This window comes from Saccostrea echinata, unplaced genomic scaffold (genome assembly GCF_033153115.1).
Source record: "Saccostrea echinata isolate AGI-Se365-2 ecotype Australia unplaced genomic scaffold, CSIRO_AGI_Sech_v1 ptg000054l, whole genome shotgun sequence".
Lineage (NCBI taxonomy): Eukaryota > Metazoa > Mollusca > Bivalvia > Ostreida > Ostreidae > Saccostrea > Saccostrea echinata.
In genome coordinates, this window is record NW_026889803.1 from 53,458,555 (window position 1) to 53,482,178 (window position 23,624).

At 33.6% G+C, this 23,624-nt stretch overlaps 2 protein-coding genes across 3 annotated transcripts; one reads left to right on the forward strand and one right to left on the reverse strand.

The window, feature by feature from the left end:
* Positions 1–1,109: 1,109 nt before the first annotated feature.
* LOC133205226 (ceramide-1-phosphate transfer protein-like) lies at positions 1,110–6,226 on the reverse strand. Its single transcript, XM_061340990.1, has 2 exons — positions 6,046–6,226; positions 1,110–2,735 (listed from the first exon to the last, which is right to left on the reverse strand). The coding sequence occupies exons 1-2, from the start codon at positions 6,156–6,158 to the stop codon at positions 2,225–2,227; spliced, it is 624 nt and encodes a 207-aa protein (XP_061196974.1). The 5' UTR covers positions 6,159–6,226; the 3' UTR covers positions 1,110–2,224.
* A 4,712-nt stretch (positions 6,227–10,938) lies between these two features.
* On the forward strand, positions 10,939–23,437 carry LOC133172215 (transmembrane protein 272-like). Of its 2 annotated transcripts, none has more exons than XM_061307065.1 (5): positions 10,939–11,013; positions 20,249–20,362; positions 20,855–20,914; positions 21,062–21,277; positions 23,043–23,437. In XM_061307065.1, the coding sequence occupies exons 1-5, from the start codon at positions 10,989–10,991 to the stop codon at positions 23,234–23,236; spliced, it is 609 nt and encodes a 202-aa protein (XP_061163049.1). In that variant the 5' UTR covers positions 10,939–10,988; the 3' UTR covers positions 23,237–23,437. The 2 variants fall into 2 exon arrangements, with proteins under 2 accessions (XP_061163049.1, XP_061163048.1); XM_061307064.1 differs by lacking the exon at positions 10,939–11,013 and adding an exon at positions 16,848–16,950.
* Positions 23,438–23,624: the final 187 nt, after the last annotated feature.

Here is a 23,624-nt window from a genome sequence, read left to right on the forward strand (position 1 = left end):
GTATCTATAGATTGAAAGATACTTAGGTTTTTGCATCAAATAAAACAGACATCGTCATTACTACAGGGTACTATATAACCACATACAGTTTTTAACTTGACAGATATTTTATTTGTGCAAATATTAAAAGAAAAAAATTTGTAAATTGAACAAAAATAAATAAGAATTTTAGATCTTCATAACAAAATGAATGAGTAAAATTTTGGTAAATATTAGTGCAAACAACATCTTATGGTTAGAGTAGAAAGCACTCCAAAGAATACACACTTCTGCTAACATTTCTAGTTCTGTATTGATGTCAAATTATATATCAATAATTTTTGTAATAATACACTAGAAATACACAAAAAAAAAAAGAAAGAAAGAAAGAAAAAGAGAAAGACAAATAAGAAAATACCTAAAGGGTTTGTAAGGATCTGCGTTAAATATTCTCTTTTTCCATTCCAAATTTTATCTCGTTTAATATTGAAATTCATAGAAATCATATAGCATATCTTTCTTATGTTTCTATTTATTTTCTGTATAACTTTGTGAACTGTGGTTAGATAAGTAATTTACATATTTATAAAGGTGTATTTGTAGGACATAAATATTGTCAAGCAGCAACAAATTAGGAACACATAAATGTAGCAGAGACATACTTGGTATTTGATGTGTAGGCCTAATGGGCATTTATTAACATTATATATCAGTAAATGTTCGCATTGGCAACTAATATATAAAAACTTAAAAATACATTGCAATATTATCATTTTGGTTTGAACTTAAAGGTATTAAGTAGTTCAAAATTTCTCTGTTTAGGGAAATCTAAAGAGTTATCTGCTGTTATTGAAAAATTGAAGAGAAAACTTTAAATTGCAGAGTATTTTGCACAGTAACCTAACATTTTCTTCATAGAACTCAATTGATAATGAGTTTATGCACCCTTTAAACAGGAGCTTGTGACAAATTTGGCCTTAGTTTCAACCTTCTACTCTTAATTGTGAATCAGACAGTTGTAACTTACCCGGTAATACAAAATCACTGTATAAATGCAAAACATTAAAAACAAAATTAAATTATGCATCATATGAATTAAATACTAGAGTTTGCCATTTTTTTTTAAAAAAAGAATAACTTAAATATATATAACACTAAAATGTCCTTCAAGAGTGGTTTTAAATCATGGGAAAAAGGAAAGACATTGCAATTATTTCTTATATATCTTTTTATAGTAACTTAAACTATTTTGAGTAGATCTAAATGTTAGTTGCATAATTTTGTTATTTAAATACTTCCATAAATTTATAAAATAAGAATAAATATATACATGTAGTTGAGCTTCGTTATCTGGAACACCAAAATCTCGAAGTCACTAGAAGTCCTAACTACTTTTTCTTTATGTACTTCAACATCTTGAATACTTGGATATCTTGAAGTTTTTTCTTGGTACGAAGGAGTTCAAGATAATGAGGTGTGACTGTATCTGTAAAATTTTGTATGTTACTTAATGTTAATATTAGTAAGTTAACCATGCATTTTAAGTATATTGTAAATAATTAACTTAAATTCTGCTTAATCAAATAATAATTCTAAATACCAGCATAGCTAGTACACCAAAATTTAAACTTGTATCAAAAATGTTCACTTCCACTTTGCATAGCTTGTTTCGCATCAAAATTATTTTTATGTACATTCAATATCTTGTATACCCACATGGTGTAAATATCAGAGCAAAGAGGTTGTAAGGGTTCACAAAGAGACTCACTAGAAACCATCCTTTTTACCATATAAGTTTTTGTCTAAATTCATATGTACATTAATGGAATGTGTCTTTTAAACTTTCCATATTAAACTTTTAAAAATTTTTGTCATTTCATTTCATAGAATCTACTAGTACTGTGTTACTGTATAAACTTTCCAGCCCTGAAGTCCAAACTTTACAATTAAAATTTATATCTTAAAAGCTCATGAAAGTTCATTGCTTTTTGTAAGATATATTAACAATTCTGTTGACCACAATGTGTTTGCTCTAAATTTGATGTATTTGTTACAAAAACTTTCTGAATACTCCCTCAGCAGTCATAAAAGATTAGGTATGGTGCATGGTCCTTCTTAGTGCAATAATACACACACAAATAATGTAAATAAAAAAGAAGAAATATTCCAAAAACAGAAATTGCCTCCAAAATGTAAAAACAAAATTAAATCACAGACAGTTTGTATAACAAATAATTATGTTAATCTAAGGTAGATCTAGTAGATTCTCCTTGGCATACAGCTCCTCAGTGATGATGAATATTTCTTTCTGGACATCTGATACCCTTCCTAGTAAATCTTTAGCTTTTTCAATATCCTCAACTTTCAGTTTCTCTAGGAAATGTTTTCTGGAGGGTAATGTGTAAACGGCTACATGCACACCTTTCCTTATAAGCCATGGATGATGACGAGCAAGTGTATCGTCATAAGCAGTTTTGGTGAGGCTAGACATCTTTTCATGTTCGTCAGCTATCTTTAGGTCTGAAAGAAGCCTCGATGTGAATTCCAGAGCTCTGTGAAGCCGTAAAAGAGTTCTTGATCCAGATGCCTTCTTTTTGTTGTTAGTGGTCTTGGTTTCAACTTCATACTGAATCATGCTCTGTATGGAGACATACTTCTCTGACACTTCACTGCTCCGATATTCTCTAAGAATGCCAATTTTTTCCACTACATCTGATGTAACAAAGCCAAACACTGACCCCAGTAAGGAAAACAATCTATAAAATATGGACATAATGTTAGTTTTCAGTGTAGAGCTTTGGTATCACTTGGTGAGGTTTGTACAATTTGGAAGCAAAGCTACTTGACAAAAAAATGCAAGTGAAGTCAAGTACATTGGTCTCTGCTCAAAGCTGATACAAATGCTATGAACTGTTTGATTTGTTAATGGTATTCTTTTAAAGTGTGTAACTTGTATATAAGGACAATGCAAAGGAATAATATTTCAGATCAGGTACTTTAATAACTGTAAACAGGATCAGCACATCCCCTTACATGTTGCTATCAAAATCTGATGACCTGAAGCTGGCTCAATTTATCAAATATGTAACACAGGTCCAGGACACCCTCTTGATTTACATGATTTAACTTCATTAAGCTTATATTTATAATCAATTTTTTTTTTAAATGTTCCCTTTTTCAGAATGTACAAAAAATTGCAGTATATTTGGTGACATGATGTTCTAACTTAATTTAGATAGAATTGTTAAATTGATATTATCCTATGGACCAGGTTTTGCTGTGAAGGCTTTTTTTGAGACACAGATTATTCCAAGTTAACTATTCTACCTTGTACAGTTCTGAAAATGCATGGAAAAAGATTCAAATGGATCCCCTTCAAAGCATTTCTACAAAGTTTTTACTAATTCCAGTTTGGGGGGGGGGGGGTGTTACAGGAAAACAAAGCTGAAGAAACTGAATAAAAGAGGCTTCAGTTCACTAAATACTAAATAATAGTCTTTGAACATTTTCCTGGGGAAATATATCAGGTATATTTTGCTGAAAAAAAAGTTAAACTCAATATGTACACCTTTGTATAGTATAATTTTTATTGAAGTCCAAAAAAAGAATTTATGTGTTTAGATCCTCCTCATTCAAATAGATTACTGTAATGTGCCAGTCCAATAGGAAATAGCAACAAACCCAGGAACACCAGATTTCTAAGCAAATGCTCTAAGTAAGACCCTTTCAGGTCTGGGTACTGTGAAGAGTAGTTTGAATACTCTGTGTCTCCCGACTAGTTAAAATATAATCAGGTCTAAGACAATCTCTTAATTTAGCTATATAGCAGAGTTTGAAATAACCGTGCACCCGACCACCTGAGATGCACAAATTTTGCAGCATAACAAATCTGCATGTATTGATGCCCGACTGAATGTGTTAAAATTTTTTATAATTAAAATTCATGTATTTGATAAATTTCTTTCATATCAAGTAATAGTATCGGTAGCAAAGTGTAACAAGCCAGGAGGAAGAATTCATCAGTCTATAGATTCTGGTTAAGGTGACCTGGTTCCAGTCACATAATCGTTAAAAAAACTTATAAAAGACAATTATTTTCTCGGGCTAGTAGATCTTTGGCAGGGCTGACAACTTTTACTAGCAGTCAGCCCTGTATGTCTGGCTTATTTTACAGTGAGTTTCAAACACTGTATATAGCTTTATTAAGCTATTCAGAATAGCTTGATTTAGCTATTTTATCTCACTTTTTTCCTAAAATGTGTTATTTTTTCAGCATGTACAAAAAGTCACACTTAGGTGCAGTGATAGTGTTCAATCTTAAACTGTTCTGAAAACAATGCATGTAAAAATTGCTGATCAAATTGCATCTCCTTGAGAGAATTTGTACTCAAACTTTTGGGGCTATATAAAGCAATTGATTTGTGACCACACAGGTTACTTGTTGAATGAAAATATAAAGGAGGTCATTTATGGTCAACAAGATAATTGATTGGTAATAATTCAGCACAATGTACTTATCCACGCCTCAACGTACACAAGGTGGTGTACAGTTATCAAACAATGGAAATACGTCTTTTGCTTAAAAGTATTCAAAATGTTAATGCAAGGTTAAAACTATCTTTGGTTTGGGTTGCTTTTTTGATAGCCCATAGTACATTCATGAATAGTAAATACTTGTGACTTTTTGTCTATTTCTTACAAAAAAAAAATTACTGAAAAACTGCACATAAATAGCTTTATCAAGCTAATTTGAATAGCTTAAAAAAGCTATATAGCTAAATCAAAAGATTGTACTGAACCTTAAAATTTGTCTCGGGACAAACCCTCGCCATAGTTCGTTAAACCGTGTTCTACAGACATCATTTTAACACATTCTCTATTGAGAAGTTGATGGCTCGTTTTAATACTCCCCCTCAACTTCTCTACGAAAGGCCTAATAAAAGCAGTTCAGAAATTGACTAAATGAAGAACCAAAACCGGGTCCCACTTCGATCGGTGTTTTAGGATTGATGCATTATCATAGACATATTTTGGATGCACTGATGTTGTTTTGCAATGGAAATGGGATTAAAAATACTGATTCTGCTGACTTAAAAAACATTCTAAGTCTAAAACTTTTTATCCGGATACATTGGCTCAAATGTTTCCGTGTTAAATAATTATCCGGAGAAATAGTTTTAGACTTTTTTAGAGGTCAATCGGGTTCAAACGCAGTTCTGAATGAATAGACGAATCCGGTAAAACATATATCGCAAGTAAGTGTTCTACCGTGAAGAATGTTTTTTAAGTCAGCTAGCAGAATCGGTATTTTTAATCGCATTTCCATAGCAAAACATCTGTGCATCCAAAATATGTCTATGATAATGCATCAATCCTAAAACACCGACCACAGTGGGACCGGTTTTGGTTCTTCATTTAGTCAATTTCTGAACTGCTTTTATTAGACCTTTCGTAGAGAAGTTGAGGGGGAGTATTAAAACGAGCCATAAACTTCTCAATAGAGAATACATTTTAACGATTAAACGTTCTATCAATGTGGGGATGTGCGTTACCAACGCAGGTAACAACCATTGATTATATCTTATGCACGTCTAACCATTGATAGAATGTTCTATCGTTAAAATGATATTGTCCTATGGACCAGGTTTAACGATAGAATTCGTTCTGTGTATTGGCAATGTTGCAAAATAAACACGGGCGATAACTCGAACTCTGTGCATTTTCTATGAACAATCTAGAGAGTTCCGAATGTCAACATTGCGTTAAATTTGAAGCGAGGAAAAAACGTTGAGAAAATGAGTTGAATTTTCGTATTTATATGGATTATTTTTTAGGTTAAAAGGCATATACAATCTCAGAAATGTTTGTTATCATTAATTTGGTAGATATTTTCAGTGCAACTCCTTTTATATTCATCAAAATCATTTCGGAGTGGATCCACTCCGATTTGCTACATTGCAAGTATATGGGACATATTCTAACTGTGGTGAGGGCTTGTCCCGAGACACAGCTAGATTATTCTAACTAGTCTTACCACGACACCCACACCCACGGATGTTAACATACTTGCTTAATTCTTCATATGCATCTACATAAGCGTCCATTACAACTACATCTCCATCTTTACATTTAGCAAACAAACTGTCCAACTTTTCAAGGTTAAACTCTTCCGTAGACATCTTATTTTTAAACAATTCTCAGAGCTGCTGTCTGATCTGAATTTCCGATTAGGAATATTATTTGTTGATAAATTTGATTACTAATTACTAATCCAAACAGGAACCAGGTGTCCGCAAATAAATTGCAAAACCTAAAATGTATGGAAGACATTATTCCGGGTAGATCCCGAATGTTGCAAAACCTAAAATATATGGAAGATATTATTCCGGGTAAATCCCGAATCTGCACAAACATTGTTGCTTGATGCATTCTGTTTGTGCAGATTCAAGTTTGTTCATAGTTTGACACCTGGGGAGCAAAACAGGAGATAAAAGTTTTTCATAGTGAAATATCTTTTCATAAAAAAATTAAATCTTTCCCATTAGCCACTGTGGGACGTGGAGACCGGTTCTTCGGAAGAGACCGCATTAACCGAGGTCCCGTGTCGCAGTAGGTGTTGGTACGAAAAAGATCCCTCACTGCTCAATGGCCGTAAGTGCCGAGCATAGGACAAAATTTGCAGCTCTCCACCGGCAAGTGGTGGCGTCTCCATATGAGTGAGAAATTCTCGAGAGGGACTTAAAATAAAAAACAAACAAACAAACAAACAAATCTTTCCCATTAGGAGCTAGTCTGCTACGAAACCATGCAAAATACAAAAAAAATCGTCCAAATCAATGGTGAATTGTAACATAAAATTTTTTAGTGGCTTAAAATTTTCTATATAAAAGTGTAAGTTAGAATATCTACAAAGAATTCTCGAACCTCCCATCTTTTTTAGTAACAGCTCATTTGCATATTTGTAGAAAATCACAATGAATTAAATGGAAAATCTATACAAACTGATCGATTAGAAATACTTTATGCCATCAGTTTATTATAAATTTTTAATAAATGCTGCTTTATAAGAATATAACATCAGGTCGGCTAATGGAAGGTCAACATTACCGCTACACTGCGATAGATTTCAACTCATTACCGCTACATTTTATCAAAGGGACGAATGCCGAAAACAACTCATTACCGCTACATACATAGGAAAAAGAACTGAAAACAAAATATGACAGTGGCGAAATTACAAGACAACAGTATGTCAAGCAAATGGCATTCAAAGCTTTACCAATTTCTAAAGAATGTGTAAAGACTGTGTGTTTTATCTATGGACAGTGCTTGATTTTAAACTTTTTAAAATGTTTTATGAAATAAAGTAGATTTTAAATAAAAAATGAAAAAAATCCTGTTCAAAGTCCTACTTTCACCTCCCAATGGCGAGCAGGGGAAACAGGTCTTATGCATGTATACGTTGTACTGTGCACGCATAAGACGCTGGCTAACGAAAGAGGAAATGTAGCGGTAATGTATACTGGTAATGTATCCTTTTTTGTAGCGGTAATGTGCATGTAGCGGTAATGAAAACTTTGAAAATGTAGCGGTATTGATACGCACCCCGGCTAATAAAGGGGTTCATTAATCAATGTCCATTGGCTAACATGGGGCCATAATAGAGGATGACATTTTATTATGGACTATGTAAGGGGGGAGGGGGGCTTTAGAAAATCTCTCATGAAACAGAATCGATTTTTATTTTATTTTTTTTTTTTAAATGATGGACCCTGATGTTAGTGTTTAAAAATCGAGAATCAAATTTTTCATAATGCATTTGTATACAGGATTTTTTCCTCTCCGGAACGGCAAGATCATCTTAGACATATTGGTTTTGATATATCTCATTGTTTTATGGATTCAGATTTGGTAAAGTCACGACCCCTGGTTGGACAAAATATGGGATCAAATGTATTTATCGGAATAAAGAGGGAGAAAAATCTTTTTGAGATCTCTTAAGAGGAATTAGCAAGGCCGAGGTTTCTCAAGTGAGCGTTGTAGTCCACGGGTCTCGTTTTTAAGTTATGACGGCCAGTACTGTCATAGTTTATAAATAAGATTTCTATATGTGCGAAAGTGTGTGTGGGATGGGGGGATTAATATTGACTTTGATTGTATTTTGCGTTTTCTTCATTATCCATGACCAATGTTACATTAAAAGTTTAAATCTAAAGTTAAAACTTATCTATAACTGTCTAGATAGTTATAGATAAGTTTAAACTTTAGCTTTAAACTTTTAATGTAACACCAATACAGGATTTTTTTTTTTAAAGCGGACCATATTTGTTTTTAATATCCACCCTACAGAAATACATATTACAACAAAAGTTTTAAAACTTCTCAAATATGGAACGAACAGTAATCAACCTTAAAAGTCCATTGAAACAATAAAGATTTGGAGCAGAGCAAACAAAGACCTCAAAAACATCAGAGGTCTGATCAGGTGCCATGGAGGAGTAACCATCCCCTGCCGACCGGTCATACCCGCCGTTTGCTCCTTGTCATGATTGGGAAAATGAAAAAAAAATCCGTAGATAAGTCAGTGTGTTAATAATGCCCTAACAATGAAAAACGTCAGTCAGTATTCGACTTATTGATATAGATTGTATTTGCTGACAAGGTCATTGTATCGACCATGTACAACTTTAAAGAAGACTGTTGATATTCTTGTATCAATTTGTTTGTCAATAAGTGCTTCGTTTTAGAAATTGTTCTACGTAATGCTTTCTCCATCCTCACAACGTCAGGGGTCCTGAGTCAACATGTTGCCGTTGGACTCCTGACAAATTTCACTCGATATATCGCGGGCTGACTGCAGGGTCATCTTTCGGAGAAAAACTACAAATCTTGATTGTTTTTCTTAATTCTCAACCAATCACACTAAGCCTTTCGGTGATAAACAATGCGTAACACGTGCATTTTAGGTGTCAACTGATTCCTTTCTGTTTACATTATCTGTCTACTTTAAATTCATTGGTGCTTCTCAATGAGAGAACTTGACTTTTTTTTGACGTTTGGCAGAATTTTCCCAATGTATTCTCCTATGTTATACAAGTCAACTTATATTTGCTATGCATATGAATAAAATACAGTTTACAGATTTCTTCAGGGTATTCTAACCTTGTCATCGCAACTTCTCGCGTCATTCCCACAATCTCAATAAGAACTTCTCGATCGAGTCTTTCCGGCAAGCTCGATCGGAACAAAATGGAGTCACTTACTATATATCTAGTAAAGTATTGGCTTACAAAACTTTATCATCCATTTTGTAGTATAGTTTAGTTTATATCCTTGTATTCAATGAAATTAAAGCTCCGAACTCTAGAGTTCTCCCTACATTTTATTTAATGTCTGTGTAAGGAATGATCAGAAGTTTTCATGGTGTTATGTGGATTGCTAATTAATAAACCAAAAACTCAAAGAAATCGCACGATAACATACAAAGTTCCAGCAAGGATAATAGATACAGAATTTTTAAAACAAAGTCTGAACGTGAGGAATATTTATATGTAACTGCTTTAGATTTTTTTCTACATTTAGAAATATTTTATTTTCAAAATTTAATAAGTAACCACCGTCTTCCAATAGAGGTAGGTAGATGGAATATTGTTGAAAGAAATGAAAGAGTGACTGTGTGTTATCTGTGCAATAATTATCGAATTGGGGGTGAATTTCACTACTTACTGGAATGCAGTGTAATATGTCATACTCGGAAAAATGTTTTGTTACAAAAATATAATGTACATCCAAATGTTATAAAATTCTGTAATTTGATGACAAACTTAAGAAAACTATTTATTTCTAAAATTAATGACATTGTCTGTTCTCCTCTACCAAACTGTCTGCTCTTAAATTCCGATCTGTTGTGAATACGAATGTAAATATTACCAAGCTCTTTTATCATCTATATGGCCTTTTTTTATAGAAAGAATAAGGCGAATAACATTTATATATAAATTGTATATATAGTGTATATTTATGTCCAAAAATGAAAGGAAAAACACAAGTTGCCTGGTTTCCCTTAGGAAGCAACAATTTCATTTTGGGGAGTATAACTAAACATTTTCAGGGGCACTAGCAAGCAAACATTCCTTGACAAGCTAAAGAGAGAGAGAGAGAGAGAGAGAGAGAGAGAGGGGGGGGCAGGATAAAGTACATGTAGCTGTTTTCTATAGTGTACCATACATCGGCAAAATTATTTGGGAGCACCCCCCCCCCCCCCGTTCCTACGGCCATGATGGGTGAACATGTCTTTTTATAGTAACCTTGTAGACACGATGAGGACGAGCCTGTTAAAAGTGATATGATATTCTGATGAATCCAAGACCCCTGATTTCAATGTTAATGTTTATTGTAAGCAGTTCTAATGATTGCAGATAATGAAGATTTAATTTGCCAGAAATAATATAACTGAAAAAAATTCCACAATTTGTAATAACATCAGAAGACAGGAAGAAAGTGAAGGACGTAGACAGAACGTGGATAAGATTTATATTTATTATATATTTTTTTCTCCATATAATTTCAATATTGTGTCATTTTAAACCGACTTTCCTTGGTCTTTTTGGTGAAATATCAAGGATGTAAAAAAAGTGAAGGAAGTAAAAACAATGACAGGTGTATAATTATGATATATTATAATTGCAAGGAAATATTTCAAAGTGTTTATCGGAAATATTTTTTTTTGGTAGTTGATTACACGTGTATCTTTAAACTTCCCATGATCCCTTATCCTATTGAATCTAGATCGATAATTTAAATCTTCTGAGTAAGCAAGTATTGTTTATCTAATATTCTGTAATTCATTTAAACTTCCACGTTGAAAGACTTATTTAGTGCTTCGATAATCGGGAATTTTCACATAGCTCTACGTTTAAAGGTGTATAGATTTCCTGGTAGAGAAGTGTATGTGAGTGTAAATTTTGTGTGAAAGAAGAATTTTCCGGATCTGATAGACTGTGTTCATTATGCAAATGGTGCCACAGTATGATGGTAGGTATACTTATTGTTTAATGATTGTTGTATTGTAATTTCTTTGGTTCCATATTATGGCGATGGTGTTTGTTTGTTTTGTTTTGGATGCAATGTATAACGGTTATTCAAAACTGTTCGACTTAATTAAATGTTTTCATACAAATGAAATGGCTAATGAAGATATGCACAGCGCCAGTTGGAAAACACCCGGAGTTTAAATGAGATCTGATACTATAGGTCACGGCCCAAATCATTAACATGTCTACGTCAATCCATATCTACTTTTAGGGGAGGGATTAACTGTCGCACCTAAGCCTTGTAAAAATCTAGAAAAATATGTCATCATATTCCCAAAAAGAATATATCTTTATACCAACCAGCACTGTTACTGCTAACACTTATGTCCACTGATAAATAACGAATTCTTTTAAAAACAACATTAGCAACGATCAAAATATTTTGTATGCACACCGAGAAAATGAGGTTGTTTATTGTTTTTGTTTAATTTTGCTGTTTTGTATTGTAAAAAGAAGGTTAATTTTTTTTTAAACAAAAGTTTACAACAGTCAGGGTTTATTGTCGAGAGAAAGGGGTGGGAGGTCCTGTTTATTATCAGTTATAGAGGGGGAAACGTTTGAACAATTTAGTGAATGCGTTATATAGGACTAGGGAGTTGATACAAAATTTACATATTTGACTTACGGATATTCGTTTATATCCAAATATGAAATGTAATACGAAAGCCTATTAGGACTAATTTATGGGTGAAAAATTAAATGGCGTAATATTTAACGCTTTAGAAAAGGTTTATTAACACGAAAAAAGGCTTGACAAGGCGAAGTGAAAAGGCGTTATAACGCCAGTAAAGGCGTAATAACGCGAAAAAAGGGCGTCCTTAACCTTTTAAAAAGGCTAAACTACGCCTTTTCAAAAGAGTTATAAAGCCAAAAACGCATAATAACGCGAAAAAAGGCTTTCGAAAAGGTTTTAATATTATATACGCTTTTCAGAAAACCGTATTACCCCTTTTAAAAAGGCATTAACTTGCCTTAAAAAGGCGTGTTACGCCTTTCCAAAAGGCACTATTATGCCTTTCAGAAAAGCGTCATTACGCTTTTCAGAAAGACGGTATTACGCCTTTTAAAAAGGCGTTATTTTGCTTTTCAAAAAGGCGTTATTATGCATTTCCAAAAGGCGTAATTGCACCTTTCAAAAAGGTGTTATCACGCCTTTTTTTTTAAAGAAAAAAGGGGGGGGGGGCAGCCTCTCAAGAATTTGATAAGTTAAAAAATCAGCAACAACACATTTAACATTAAAAAAAACTGCATTAACTCGAAAATATTGGTAGGGGTGAGGGGGAATTCTCTTAGGGGGAACTTTCTGACAGGTAACTTTTTGGCCAGAGTTCGACCATACTGCATCAAAATTCAGGGGCCAAGCAGCCTATGAATGAACTTCTTTTATTAAAACTACAGCAAGACTACTCTCACATAAATGTGGCCTGTTTGAAAATGCTTTATAGTGAAAATGGTAATGAATTATTACACATGTATATGTGAATAATCATATGAATGGTGAAATCAAAGCCATCTTTTATTCATGCAACATTAAAAAAAAATATTTTCTTTATCCTGAACACCTCGCAGACGATATTAAAATAAGTCAACACTATACTTTTGAAAATCCAGGATTTAGGCAGATGCAGCTTGGGGTTTTGCTGGTCATAGTTTAAAAACATTTATTTCACATTTGAACATTAATTATTTCACATCTGAAAATCTTGTTCTTTCCTTTTGGGAAAAAAGCAGGCGAACTACATGTATTTGAATGGTTAGAATAAGCAATAAGCATTCAACCAAAATTGATGAATCCATGTTCCTTGGTCCAGGTGTCTGGCATCAGAGAATGGCTAAGTTGGTTAAACATTGAAAACAAATTACACATTTAAAAATCTTTCTTCCTGAATATCTAACGACACTCTGTAAAAATTATTTTGAGAAATTAACCTTATTCCAAGTTGTGAAATTCATGTCCCGAGGGTCAATATTTCAGCCCCCAAGGTGAGCTAAGTGAGTCATGTATTGAAAATAAAGGCGTAATAGAGTCTTTTGTAAAGACGTAATACACCTTTTTTCGCGTTATTTCTCCTTTTTTTTTTTTTGCGTTATAACGCCTTTTCACTTCGCAGTAATACGCTTTTTTCGTGTTATTACAGTTTTTCACTTGGTGATATTGCATTCAATCTAGGACAGTGAACAGCTGTTATTATAAGACCAAGAGATAAACCCTGGTTTGATTCTGCACTACGAAAGACTTTTCCTTCCCCTCTACTCGCAGGAAATGCTATGGATGCACTTACTCGTTTTATAAAATAAGATCCTTCTTTGATGTCAAACTATAGACCAGTTTTCGTTGTTGAGCTGTGTAGGGAAAATTATAGAACGAGTTGTATTTAAGTATATTTAAAACTGCAGCTTTATGCTGCAAGAATCGTGACATGTTTAACAATAACTTCTGAAGATTCAGTACTTTGAAACGGGATGGGAAGACAATACTTAGAAGACAAGCAGCTAGATTAAAGACAATAACAACTTAGTGCCAGATGATCTAATGTACATTCTTCCATATATGCTTTGTAATATATCCATCTAGCTATTCTACAATTAGTTCTGAAAATTACGATATTTCAAACTGTTGATTACAGACTTATAAGTCAACAAAAGTCTACTGCAGTTAAGAATGGAACTAATTTCCACTTGAAATTAGAAAAAAGCTAGGTTCACTTTATCCGTAGAATGGCCTGTATATAGTCTCCTCTATACCGATTAACTGATCAGGGCCCAATGTCCCATTTCAAACGTCAATATAAAGTAGAGATTTCGTGTTTCATTTCTTATAAAAAGCTTCCCATGAGAGTCGAGGTATTAAACAAGAGACCCATGGGCCACAACGTTCACCTTAGTCAATACGGCCCTAGCTGCTGTTCTTCATCGGCAGATTTTTTCTATTATAAACTCCTATGTAAAACTTTTATCCCTATTGCGACCCCTCCATACTCCCGGGGGTCATGCTTTGAACAAACTTGATTCTACACTACCTCAAGATACTTCCATATCAATGTGACTAAACAAAGCTTTGATGTTTGTGAGAAAAAATTTTTAGAGAATTTTTTTTCCTATACATCCATATGTTAAACTCATATAGTGCATTGAGGCCCCACCCTATCCTCAGGGGTCATGATTTGAACAAACTTGAATCTACCCTACATGAAGATGTTTCCATAAAAATATGAGTAATCGTGGCTTTGCTGTTCTTGAGAAGATTTTTGAAGATTTTTTCCTATATTTCCTATGTAAATTTTGATCCCTCATTGTGACCCACCCTATCCCTGGGGGTCATGATTCAAACATATTGAATCTAAACTATGTAAAGAAGGTTTCATACAAGTTTCAACTTTTTTGGCCCAGTTGTTTCTGAGAAGATTTTTAAAAGATACCATTAAATTTTCATTAGTCTTATTCCTAATTATCCCCCCCTCCACTTGAATCCCCTCCACCCAAGGATACTTTGTGGCAAGTTGGTTGAAATTGGCCTAGTGGTTCTGGAGAAGAAGTCGAAAATGTGAAAAGTTTACAGGCGGACGGACGACAGACAAAATGTGATCAGAAAAGCTCACTTGAGCTTTCAGCAAAAACAGATTTTTTGTGTTCTTGAATTTTGCAGAAAATGTGTATTTGAGTACCTTCGGCGTAGAACTAAAATCTGAGCCCACATCTCGATCCAAAAAATAAAACATGTAATATAATCTGCAGAAACAGATCTTTCATTAATTAATTGCACATTTTGGATGAGAGGTTGGGCTGTATGCGAAATATTGAAAACAAACTTAAAGTCCTCGCCATTTTTTTAAAGAAATGTTTAGGTTTTTACCAAAATGACGCAATTCATTATGTTAAAAAATACATGGACTAGCGAGAAAATTGCGTCATATTTTTAATATATAGATATGCAGTCACCAAGGGTCCGAGTGATATTTTATGTATTGTCAACTCAAACTGAACAGTTTTGATTTTTCAGAAATTCAGAGGGCCAAAAGAGGTCCTAAGTGAACATTGTTCTTTAAAATCAGTGTCAAATTTTAAATCTAAAATTAGCATTAAAAAATCTGGTCCACTATTTTGAATACGGTAACAAAGGACTGAATGTTCTCCAGACCAGACTTCGACATAATCTTGTAATAATACTTTTACAGATGTAATTTTAATTTTAAGCTTTCTATATTCATGTGCTAAAATAGAAGATATGATCATTATTTTTTATATATATGTTCAAAGTATATAGAAGCCAGAAAAGATTTTTTTGATAAATGTCTACTATTAGATAAAATTCACATTTTAGATACACATGTCTTATTATGGGGGACAGATTCATTTAGTGCTGCAGAGAATGAACTTTTTAGCTCACCTGAGCTGAAAGCTCAAGTGAGCTTTTCTGATCACCCGTTGTCCGCCTGTCCGTCCGTCTGTAAACTTTTCACATTTTCAACTTCTTCTCAAGAACCACTGGGCCAATTCTAACCAAACTGGTACAAAACATCCTTGGGTAAAGGGGAGTTTAAATTGTTAAAATAAAGGGCAAAGTCCCTTTCAAAGGGGAGATAATCAAGAAAATACAAAAATTGGGTGGGGCCATTAAAAAATCTTCTTCTCAAGAACCACTGGGCCAGAAAAGCTGAAACTTATGTGGAAGCATCCTGAGGTAGTGTAGATTCTAAATTGTTCAAATCATGACCCCCGGGGGTAGGGCGGGGCCACAATAGGAAATCCAAGTTTTACATTGAAATATATAGAAAAAATCTTTAAAAATCTTCTTCTCAAGAACCGCTGGGCTAGAAAAGCTGAAACTTATGTGGAAGCATCCTGGGGTAATGTAGATTCTAAATTGTTCAAATCATGACCCCCGGGGTAGGGCGGGGCCACAATAGGGAATCCAAGCTTTACATTGAAATATGTAGTAAAAGTCTTCTTCTCAAAAACCACTGGGCCAGAAAGGCTGAAACTTGTAAGGAAGCATCCTGGGGTAGTGTAGATTCTAACTGAACAAATCATGACCCCTTTGGGAAGGGCGGGGCCACAATAAGTACTACAAGGGGGGGGGGATCAGGTGAAAAACAGCAAGGCCAAAGTTACTCAGGTGAGCGTTGTGGCCCATGGGCCTCTTGTTTTCTTTACTGTTCATACATTTATCAAACATGCTGACAGATTCACGTTAGTATTAATAATTAGTATTAGTATTAATAAATATTTTACAAAATTATATGCGTGTTTCTTTAAAATACATTGAATTGTAAATTTAACATATATTTTAAATTTGCATGTTTAACTGTGACATAATTAAAACATGTAATTTAAATGTAGCAAGAGGGCATAATAAGTTTTTAGAACTTATGCCCAATCCTTTTGTAATTCAAAATTACTATAAAATATGTTGTTCACCACTGAACCTTCTAAAACTTCAAAGAAAAAAAGGAGGAGGAGGTGTTGCGGGACATATACTTGTCTTGTCTAACCCAATGGTGGTAGCAAGGAAATTGAGTGTTTGCCCCCCCCCCCATACACACACACAAACACACTCCACTGCTATCCATATGACAGCCACCCCCCTTTACATTGTCAAAAAGCCATATATCTTACCCATCCAAATATGTATTTTAAAATAAATGTTACGCTTTACATCCATTATAGGCTGTTCTACTTTGAGGACACTTGATATATTGATTCTATTGTAAGGGCCCATGAAAAGATATATGCCGACGACACCTATATTGAATGCATACATAGTTGTTGTAGCGTGTAAGTAGCGGAACACTTGTAGGATCTTAAGCTTCCGAGTTGTATTATAAAGGCTTGAATTCTGTTGACAGATTCGCAATGTCGGAAGAAAAACATATTATAGGTAGGTGAAAGTTAATATCCTGAATATTGCATTGTTCATGATTATTTTTTTGTAGTTAAAGCATTTTGCATTCTTTCCGAGAAAAAAAACAAAGCGGCACCGGGTACATGGATTTTAGTTCGTGCTACACGAGAATTAAGCACGACCTTCTGTTACGGCATGTGATGCTGTGAATGGAGATTCATAAGTGGTTCTAAAAATACATACATGTATAACTTCTTGTTTATTTAAGATATATATCGGTATATTTTATTTGTTAAAAGCACCATTCTGAAATTCAAATACAGCGATCAGACTGGAAATATTTATCATTTGACTTAAAAAGAGAAAATGGGGGATCGCAACCTCACGTAGTATTGTTACTCAAGGACAATGAACATCTGATGGAGACTATAGGTGTGTTGTGCTTGCAGTTATAAATAATACACAATAAAAATAGCTGTACACAAACAAAACACAAAATCACAACACAATTATTTCTTTGAAGGAGCATTCTCTAATCATCCAATGGATCAAGTATGTGCACACCTTCTACATACTAGTAAAACCTACAGTTATGCTCATCATCTGCTACACAGCGAACTACCTTAGACATGTCGACAAGAAACACATCGATGAGATGTTAAATAATATAGTTATATGCACGGCTGAAATAGAAATCGATCATAGATATTAATATCCCTTTTTTCCCCAAGTCCAATTCAAGGTTACAAGCAGTACATTGTTTAATCATCACATGATCATCCTAACACATGACTCCCTCGCCTTTAGAAGCGTACAACTATTTTAACTTTCTCTATCGGATCCAAGATTATTTACAAGGGGGGGGGGGGTCGTGTGTGCTTTCAACTAAAATGTATTTTTAACCCGAAATGCGGAGAAATAGCTTGCGATAATTATCAAAATACATTTTTGATTAATGTCCAGCTGTACTTTTAAGTTTTGGGAGATCCAAAACCAGGTGTATGTACAAATTGTAGCGGAGAAACACAGGATCTGTTACCTTTGTGAGTCATTAATTAAATGACATATTTACAACTATATTCATTCTTGGTTCTGTATTCTTACTGAAAAAATAACGGAGATGCAGGAAGCAACATGTTTTGATTTTCATTCTTTACATATTGAAGGCATAAATATATGTTTTTTAAATTGGGGGGCATTTGGGGATAAGCAAAATACATGTACTTAAGTAGGAAGGAAAGAGTACATTCTATAGTTAGATATGAGTGTTAAAAGCTGGATAGGCTGTATTATGCGAGGAAAATAAAAGGAAAAGGATCGATGAAATCAGCTTTAAATAAATTATTTTGGGAACCATAGGTTTTGTTATATTATGTTTCAATTATCAGAATTGAAATAAAATTGCTTTTCATTCATCCTCTTGGATTTTTTTTTGTTTGTTTGTTTACTTTTTTTTTTGTTTTGAACATATTTTATTGTATAATAGATACAAAGAGGATGGATTCAAGTTCTTGCAACTTAGAAAATCTTTTCTCTGTAATAAAATACAATGAATTTAATTACAGTCGTAATGAAAATGTGAAGTTTTACATGTTATATACTACTATACAAGATATTTCAATAATCTTCCAAGAATGAAATCGGCACAGAAGAATGTAGGTTTTTTTCCACTTAAAATAGCATAAAAATATTAATTTTGGAGATTAAATAATTTTCCCCAGTAAATTTTTCTGAGGAAAAATCGCGTAACCTCATGAAAAATACTTTTCTCCGATCAAAAAATTTTCCCTCTCAAAGTTTAAGTGAAAATGAAATATGCTTTTTGATACATTCATAATAAATTCATTTTCAATACATACCTGGTTTCTTATATAAAATGTCAATTAATATGGCAAGTCGCACAAGGAACAAACAGATTACTTATTAATTTATACCCAAAACTATATTTTTTTGATTAAGGGAAGGTTATCATAAATTACAAACAAACAATATCTTTGATGGTTTCCGTTGTAGTTGCTCCTTATATAAAATGGCCACTTTTATTATACTAAAAGCTATGGTTGGGTGACAAAGCCGCTCACTTGAGGAAGGGCTAGCTGTTTTATCAAGTGAAATTTAAACCAGCCCCCTCCCTTCCAGTAGAAAAACGGTGAAGTATTGAGTAAATTGTTTTTGAAATATTTAATTTTGTCTCAATCTTCCCAATCATTTAGTAAACAGTATTTAGTAAACATAATAAGTACATGTACATCAGTGGTTATAATGAGCAAGGCACCCGGGTGACTCTTTCAAAATATGTGAAAATTACGGCCCCTGCTCAGGGGCTTTGGTGTTGGGGCGGGGTTTATTGGTTGTATAGTAAAAAATGCATTCTTTGAAAATTTTGTTTGCTCCTGGGTATTTAGCAAACAAACTAAGTACAAAGCTATGATGAGCAAGGTTGCTTCTTCCAGAGTAGGTCAGGGTCTCTACTGAACAGTGAAAATGCATGCTTTAAAAATCTCTGCTCCTGGGCATCTAAGAAACAGAGTACAAATTTATAATGAGCTATTTTTACTAGATTTGTGAAATTTTGGACCACTGGGTCAGGAATTTTGGTGCTCGGCAAGGCTCTATCTTGTAGGGAATTTATACTCTACTTAGAGAAGTTATTGCCCTTTACTATTGACCTATAATAATTCATCACTGTTAATAATGTAATTGATAGGTCAATTGAATAAAAGACTTTGGTACTAGGTAAAAGATAAAAGGTACTTTGATAGTTTTTAATGGTCTGGTAGACTTGTAAATGAAGTAAATAAAAATGAAACAAAATACCTTCTTTTTGTACATTAAATGTTCTTCAAATACAAAGAGAGGCGAAAATTAGAGGGTATGAAATTGATTTAGCACTATTGTTTTGTTAAGTCTGCATGGTGATGTTGACAAATGGAAGTGTGCAATAACAGGCAAGTAAATAGATCTACTTTATGATTTGTTTCCGAGTACATGTACTAGATAAACTATATTGTTGATCCCTGATCATTCTACATTGTATTTCTTTTGCTTTTGGCCCCATATCTTCATACATCATATATCATATACTCGTATCAGTTTAGTATTTTTTTTTTTATCTTATACTTGTTTGGACCCTTTATAGTGTTGTCTTATACCATGGTGGCTGTTAAGGCCCTTGGGCCTCTTGTTTTAAAATTGATTTAATTTGATGAAAACTGAGGGAGATAACTCTTCAAGGACAGGTCAAGGTCATAAATACTTTTACATACTGCTAGTAATTAAAGAGATTGTTTATATAAATGAATGTAAAAACGTTATTATTTTGTTGCTTTTCCAGACGAACCCCCACCTTCCTATGATTCGTTGTATGGCAAAATCAAGAAAGCGAAAGTAGAATCTGAAAGCAATGTTGGATTTTTCAGAACACTAGCTGGACTCTTATTTGCATCAGGTATTTCTATGAAAATTCCTTTAAGTTTTTCAAATAAAGAGAACAATGACCAAATATGAAGCTATGAGATTAAAAGGAAAAAAAATGCTAGAATGTTCAGTATTCAATCAGTTACGATTCTGCTCTTGTTGCTTCTCCAATCTCTAAAATCATCAACGCTCTTATTCTGTTACAAAAGTCTGTTCACAAAAGCAGTGAGGAAAGTATAGAGATAAGAATTTAGACTAAGAGAAAGAGAATGAATCGAATTCTGAAAAAGGAATACTGAACAAGATATATATGAAATAAAGAGTTGCTAAAAATATCTACATTGTTATTTTTATTGGTATACCGTATATGAAGACTTGTCCAGTAGCATTATCCAACACATATTGCTAGCAAGTACATGTACATCTACTGCGCATGTGCCAAAGGAAAAACTTAAATGAATGCTATCATTTATGAACTGCTATTATTTTAAGAACCTTCACAATAAACCCTGATTATTTCCAGTCGGCTGTACCATTTGCCTGATAATTATCTTGGCAGTTCCAGTAGCAAGTATCGTCATTGGTGAGTACAAGTTTGAAAGTTGAACCAAGTACAGAAGTTAAAGTTGGTCAAGTTAAAGTTTGAGTAAAGATAAAGTTATCAGCTGGTGAAAAATGAAACTGGAATTATATATAAATGATATTCTGATTTTTTATTAAATTTTTTCAGGTGCTTTGTATCTGAACAAATGTCCAATCCAGCACTACATTCCTATTTACTTGATCGTATCTGGGGCGGTGGGGGTTGTGTACAATGTGTTTGGGATCCTGAGGAAGCTGGCCACAAAGAGGAATGAAGAGGGGGAGACGGAGGAGCGCCCGGGGGTGTTCACCAGCGTCTGTAACTGTATCTTTGGATGTTTTCTATTGGCTTGGTTTATTGCAGGTTTGAAAAAAACCTTTATATTCACCATTTTAGAAACAGTCTTATCATAAACTGTATATACCGTTCTAGTATGTTTGATTATCGAAAAGGTAAAGTAAGGGGAAAAAATCACACAACAGGAAAAAGTGAATAAAAAAGTATACATGTATGTACATTGTTCCCCCCCCCCCCCCCCCCCAAAATGACGGTTTTTAAACTGAAATATCATTAAAAAGCAAGGCTAGTAAATAAGACCGACATATAATGAAATGTTTGATTCTTTTACAGGCTTATATATCTTAAAATTGTGAACACATTTTGTTCAGAAGTATTTTTTTTTTATTCTTCTCTAGAAATGAAAGTTCAGAAAGCGAAACATGTTGAAGTTCTTTATTACTTCATTTTTTTAAATTATCATTTGAGAGACTTTTAAAATAAGTAAAAGTCCTCCTTCCTTCTTTTGTATTCTAGATACGAGTACTGTTAGATATGGGAGTATTGGTAAATATACGGAAAAAAATACACAGTTTTTTCGAAAGGAAAAAAGACAAAGACTAACAACCCGCATAAAATAAATTTCAAAACACACTACATAAGTGTCATGTAAATTTTGAATTTACCGGGTGGCAGTAAATACAAAATACTGCCACCCGGAAAATTCAAAATTTACAACATGACATAAGCATAACTATACTAAAGAATCCAGACCCTCACAGTCTCAAAATTACATGTTTCATAACAAGTCTCCTGTATATTTTCTGACCAGAATAAGATCCCAAACAAATTCAAAACCGCATTTGCTACAAAATTTTGTGATTCCACCTTGTATTTTTTTTTAAGTGTAGACCTAAGGCACAACAAACAATACTCAGCTTTCTATATTACTGCATACTAGTATGTCGTGATGAAAAAAAGTGAAGATAACAAACAGTGATCGAAAATCCACAAACGACACAAATCTGTGAACAGGGCATAAAACACGAACCCCCGGAAATTCCAGAGGTGGGATCGGGTGACTAGGAGGAGTAAGCACCCCACACCCGCCGTGAGCCCTGTGTATTGATCGAGTTTATTATCTAAAACTTGTCATCCTAGTTTTTTTTCCTTAAAAAAGTATTAAAATAAGGTGATTGGATACACAAAAATCACATGAAGATCTCTAAATTAGAAACGTTCAATTTGTTCTCTTTTTTTCAATTTATCAATTTCAAGGCACATTTTGTTTCGGAAAATACAGAGCGCAAGCTTGTCTGTCTACCAAATTTACATATTCATATATTAGTATGAGATAATACATCTTGTGTATAAAAAATCTCAGGCAAGATTGCATTCTGTGTTTCCCGAAGTGAAAAGTATCTCAAATGAACCAAGTTTCAACAGAAGTGAAAAAAATGGTCCCCCATGTACACTTGGAATTAAAAATAAATACTGGTTTTAAAACAAGCGTCATTCATAATTATCAATTGCAAATTACAATGTACCACAATTTAAACTGCATTTTGATTTTTCTGTTTATCAAACAAGGGGCGAAATTCGGCCATAACCAAGCCTTGTTCTTTAAAAATGAAGATTTTTTCCATCACATTTAGTTAAATTACGGTTACAAAAATTCATTTGATATGTAGTTAACCGGTCGAATGGTTATGTAAAAATACACTTTCGTACTGTATGTTGTTAAATACTGTAGAAGAGCTTTGCCCCAATTTCCATCCTTGTATTGCAATGTTTCCAGCAGTTTGTACTATAAATGTCTACAATGGTGTAAATAAATATCTTCCATTTACAGGTAACGTTTGGATCTACAGTATTTACGACGATTGGACGTCAGACCCCGCGAGCCCGGACAAATACTGCCATCCTACGTGTTACCTGTTCGCTTTCTGGACCACCACTCTAGTATACATTTTGATGGGGGCCACCATCGTCTTAGGTTGCTGCTCCGCCTGCATTGCTGCATGTTGCAGTTGTTTTAAAAGCTAATCCATCAGCTTAAATATTGTATTTGTAATGACGGATAAAGATTATAGTTTTGTTTACCATGATGTAATCTTGTTCACAGGGTATGGGGACAGTAGAGCTTTTGAATGTTACAAAAATATGATATGAATAACAAAAAAAAAAAATCATACATGCTATTTAGTTTTGTAAATATTTTTAATAAAATATGTTAAAGTTTGAGAAGTTCTTGTATTTAGACAATACTTCATTTGTTTACCTTAGCCAATTTTAAAAAGGAAATATGATAATAAAAAATTCAAGCATTTAACGACCACGACAACACTAACCATGGAAGAAAACAATGTTTGAGCAAGGTGACAACACCGATTACAGGAGTACATTAAGGAAGTTGGATCCTGCTATCAAAAGT